Source organism: Nansenia antarctica, assembly GCF_963989245.1.
Source record: "Nansenia antarctica genome assembly, chromosome: 2".
Taxonomy (NCBI): Eukaryota; Metazoa; Chordata; class Actinopteri; order Argentiniformes; family Microstomatidae; genus Nansenia; species Nansenia antarctica.
In genome coordinates, this window is record NC_137675.1 from 65,023,115 (window position 1) to 65,028,114 (window position 5,000).

The following is a 5,000-nucleotide window of genomic DNA, read 5'->3' on the forward strand; positions in this document are numbered from 1 at the left end:
GAAAAAATCCTGTGCCTGAAACTTTTTCTTGGGGAGGGGGTCACAGTTTGAGATATTGGGAGAGCGGGTACAGAAGACAGCTTCTTGTCTCAATGTTTAAATGCATTAATACTATTTTATAGTCAATACAAAATATATGTCTCAATGTTAAAATGCATTAATACTTTAAATGAATGTGCAACAATACTATGTGCAATATGACAACCCTTGTGTACATAAGGTTCAGATATAGGAAACGTTAGGATATTTATAGCATAGCATAGAGTACAGCACAGTGTTTTATTGTATAGTATAGTAGTATAGTAGATAGTGTACATAGCCTTTATTTATGTAAACCAGCTCTTTTCCCTTTTTTATTTTACCCTTGGCCCTCGTGTTTTTTGTCTTTTTCCAAGCAGCCCCCCCTCCTAAATTTCGTTGTATGGTACCTGTACTGTATTAATGACAATAAAGACCATTCATTCATTCATTCATAATACTGTTTTATACTCAATACAAAATAAAATAATATATTTAGATGTCTTTAAAAGGCCAAACTGATTGCATCACTTATTAAGCCACTATCACTATAACAATACAGAATGAATAAAATATAATAGTACATGTCTTTAAAAGAACAAACTGATTACTTATTAAGCCACTATCACTTATATTCTCCTTCTTGGCACCACGTCCCATAAGGCTTCCCGTCACTACTCAGGGTTTTTCCTGGTTCAAAATGAGGCGGAGGTGGTACCAGTGGTGTTTGACATCGGGGGGGGGACCCATGAAGCAGGGCTGTCTGGGGGTCCTTAAACAAGCATCAAATACTTAATTTCTTGCATTCTGGTGAATTGATATGCACCAATTTGTGCCCTTTCTCCATCAATTTATGGTGGAAATTTCATTATACTATATGTAAAGGAAAAAACTATATTCAGGCACCAGATGACCATTCAAAATATAATGTAATATAATGCAATATAAGGCTTTCAGGCATTCTGTACTTTCAAATATGTATTCTCCTTGAGCAGTCAACATCAACTATCAGCTGTTTCGCTAGCAAACACGAAAGCTAACTTATTTGCGAAACAGCGCCCCCGCCACCACGTCGGCGCAATGCCGCAATTGCAGTTAGAAATGACAGATTTTTTTTTTTTTGCTCAAAATTCCCCCGCGCCGGAAATCCGGCACCGTGCCGGAGAACTTTAAGCCCTGAACTACTCTATATCTCGTGGTCGCAGCTATTGCGAATTGCTATTCACGCGAGTCAGCTGTGAATCACCGCAGGTCCTTGACGCTTGTTGCAAAAATGGATGACGAACGGCTGATACTTGAGGTGGGAAAAAATATCTTTTTGACAGTGGAGCAGGTAGAACGTTGACAGTGACAACGCTCAGGTGGAGCATGGACAACGGGAAGTTGACACAACACCGATGGAGAGGTGACGCAACGCAGTAGGTGGAGCTTGGGCGTAACGCAACCCCAGTCAAACGTTTGACTGCAGTATTCTATATTCTATTCTATGCACCTAAAGGCCAATGCACACAGCGTGCGATTTCTGTTGCGCGACAGCATTCCATTGCAACGCACACGGCGTGCGATGCGATTTTGTTGCGCCGCAAAATTCCATTTTCAACTCACACCATTGAAGTCTATGAGAAAATCACAAAAAATCGCATCCCAATGCACACAGCGTGCGATGCAATTTCTGTTGCACCTCAACATTCCATTCTCAATTGTTACGTAGTCGGACCAGGCAGGCTGATTACAATAGGCTCTACCAATATTGCTTGCCTTGCTTCCACAATTTCTACAAGATACAACTGGACATAGTGTGATAAAATATGTGGGTCCCCTGATTTAGGGGTATTGGTAAAATGTCAGGAGAGGGAGCGCACAAAACACACAGCCAAATCGTTAGACAGGAACGGAAGACTTTAGTGGACGGAACGGAAGTAGTGTCGGTACGTCGTTGTTATCATTCCCCTTCTTTGGGTGATTCTTCCAGCAGACTTGTCTTATGTTGACATTTTTGAGTTAGTAATTCATAAAAAACAAAGGTTCCAACTCACAAAACATAATGGAATGTAAAAACTTTGACGCTCGATATCTCTGAACTGCCCTAAACGGAGATATAACCTTATCATTCTAAACGGAGATAGAACCTTATCATTCTAAACAGAGATAGAAACCTTATCATTCTAAACTCACGACTTCGAGCTGTAACCGTTGACATCAGTGACACTTTTAACGTAACAGTTTTAGTTTGCAATAGACTAGACCACTGTCATACAACACAATTTCCGGTTCATCTTTGTTTTTTAATAAAACTAATACATTCACGAACTTTTACTAAACCCTTCATGTACCGTAGGTGTATGTACTGTATCAGACCTTTTGGGTCAGACCTTCAGCCTTTAACTTCTTTCAAAAAAGGAGACAGTCAAAAATGTATGCTCCAGTCTCTCTCCCCGTTATGAGTGACTCAATTAATTTAGATAGACCAGTTGAAGTTTTCCCAATTGTCCCATTGTGATGCAATAATCCGTCGCACCACAAACTTTTACAACATTTGCAAAATTTGACAGTGCGACAAAACTCGCACGCCGTGTGCTTTGTCCCATTCAAAATGAATGGAATCGAATTTTCGCCGTGCGATTAAAATCGGGGCCGTGTGTGTTGAGATGCGATGTTCTCATAGACTTCCATTCAAACTTCAAAATGGAATGTTGACGCGCAACAGAAATCGCACGCTGTGTGCAGAGCCCTTTATAATCCGGTGCGCCCTGTATATGAAAACAGTTCTAAAATAGGCCATTCATTGAAGGTGCGCCTTATAATCCGGTGCGCCTTATAGTGCGGAAAATACGGTATGTCAAATGGAATGCATTTTTGTTTTTAAGTACACTACAAAAATGTGGTGTAGTTAAAATGTGGTGTAGTTATAATGTAGTGTCCTTATTTTTATTTTATTTAGTATTTAACCTTTATTTAACCAGGAGGTCCCTTGAGATTAAAATCTCTTTTTCAAGTGTACTTAAAATGTGGTGCAGTTAAAATGTGGTGTAGTTATGTAGCGCGCTTAAAATGTGGTGTACTTAAAATGTGGTGTACTTCAAATGTGGTGTACTTAAAATGTGGTGTACTTAAAATGTGGTGTGCTTAAAATGTGGTGTACTTTAAATGTAGTGTACATAAAATGTAGTATACATAAAATATTGTTCCAATATACTTTAAAAAAAGCAGTATACTTAAAATGGTTAGAAGATTTTTGTTGACCTTTGCACCCTTGTAACCAGGGCGCCCTTACCAGGCTCTTGGCAGAGTTGACCACGCTGTTGCTGAGGCTGCGGGCGGAGATCTTGTTCAGGGGGATGATGGTGTACCTGTGCTTCAACTCCCCCTTCTCTAGAAGCTTCTTACCCGTCACCTGGGGTGTGTGTGTGTGTGTGTGTGTGTGTGTGTGGGGGGGGGGGGTAAAGAGGGGGAATTAAAATCAGATATTCAGTCTACTATTGAGGACGCCACACACACTCTGGGCCCTATTATGCACTTCTTAACTTGCCGTCTTAAGTCTTAATTAAGACGCACCGCCAGGTTAAGACCTACCGCCACCCTTATTATGCGCTTCATACGCGCTACTGCTATTATGCAGGTGTCGCTAGGTGCCCACACATAAGACGTAAGACTCCCGTGCATATATTACTCATTGTGGGAGTGTTCATATGTTAATGAAGTGCGCTTGGCGCCCCTGCTATTATGCGATCTGACTTTGCGCCTAGCGCTAAGAAGTGGTTTGAAAAGTTCTTAGGCGCTAGACTTCATGCACGTTTTGAAACACGAGCGCGCCTCCGCGGTTTGCGCATGCGCGCCGAACGACTTCTTAAGAAGTGGGTCAGCGCGCATGCGCAAACCGCGGAGGCGTGCTCGTGTTTCAAAACGTGCATGAAGTCTAGCGCCTATGAACTGCATAATAGCATAGCGCTTATGACTTAACGCAGCCGGTTCTTAAAGGGAATGGCACCTGGCACGCTGATTGGGTTGATTGAGAAGACGCCCAAAACACACCCATGACTAATTTCTGGGCTTAGCGCCGGGTCTTAGGCGCCCACTACCGCACGCATAATAGCAAAGTGGCCTTGACCACGCCTCCACGTCTTAAGTTTAGATCTACCGCCTCGTCTTATTGCTTAAGACTTATGAAGTGCATAATAGGGCCCTCTCTCTCATACACATTCTCTCTCTCTCTCTCTCTCTCTCACACACACACACACACACACACTCTCTCTCTCACAAACACACACACACACACACTCTCTCTCTCTCTCACACTCACTCACACTCCCCCCCCCCCCCCCCCCCCACACACACACACCGCCCACCCCACCACACACACACACACACACACACACACCGCTGTGTCCACCACCACGTTGTATAGCCACTCCCCGGCCACCACCTCCAGCGCCGTGGCGTAGCTGACGTCACTGACGGTGATCAGGTTGGCCAGCAGACCCTTCACCCTGCCCCGGTCCCACCCCGGCTCTGGGTCCCTGGGAGGGAGGGAGGGAGGGGGTTAACACACACACAGACCCTTCACCCTGCCCCGGTCCCACCCCCGCTCTGGGTCCCTGGGAGAGGGAGGGAGGGAGGGGGTTAACACACACACACAGACCCTTCACCCTGCCCCGGTCCCACCCCCGCTCTGGGTCCCTGGGAGAGGGAGGGAGGGAGGGAGGGAGGGGGTTAACACACACACAGACCCTTCACCCTGCCCCGGTCCCACCCCCGCTCTGGATCCCTGGGAGAGGGAGGGAGGGAGGGGGTTAATACACACACACACACACACACACACACAGTCAGTCACCCCCTCACTCTCACACACACACACACACTCTCTCTCTCTCTCTCTCACACACACACACACACACACACACACTCCAATCTACACCTTAGAGGGGCACTCACTTCACTACAGACACAGACACACACACTCTCTCACATACGCTCTCTCTCTC

The 5,000-nt window shown here is 44.9% G+C and overlaps 1 protein-coding gene across 1 annotated transcript in view; it reads right to left on the reverse strand.

Moving 5' to 3' along the window:
- The window catches only part of LOC308150443 (structural maintenance of chromosomes protein 2-like), a gene marked incomplete at both ends in the record, with an annotated part of 31,551 nt that overhangs the window by 10,884 nt on the left and 15,667 nt on the right, over positions 1–5,000 (reverse strand). Inside the window, 2 exons of the mRNA XM_080523272.1 lie at positions 3,293–3,412; positions 4,397–4,535. Coding sequence (XP_080379398.1) covers positions 3,293–3,412; positions 4,397–4,535 — 259 coding nt within the window. The remainder of the gene's footprint in view (positions 1–3,292; positions 3,413–4,396; positions 4,536–5,000) is intronic.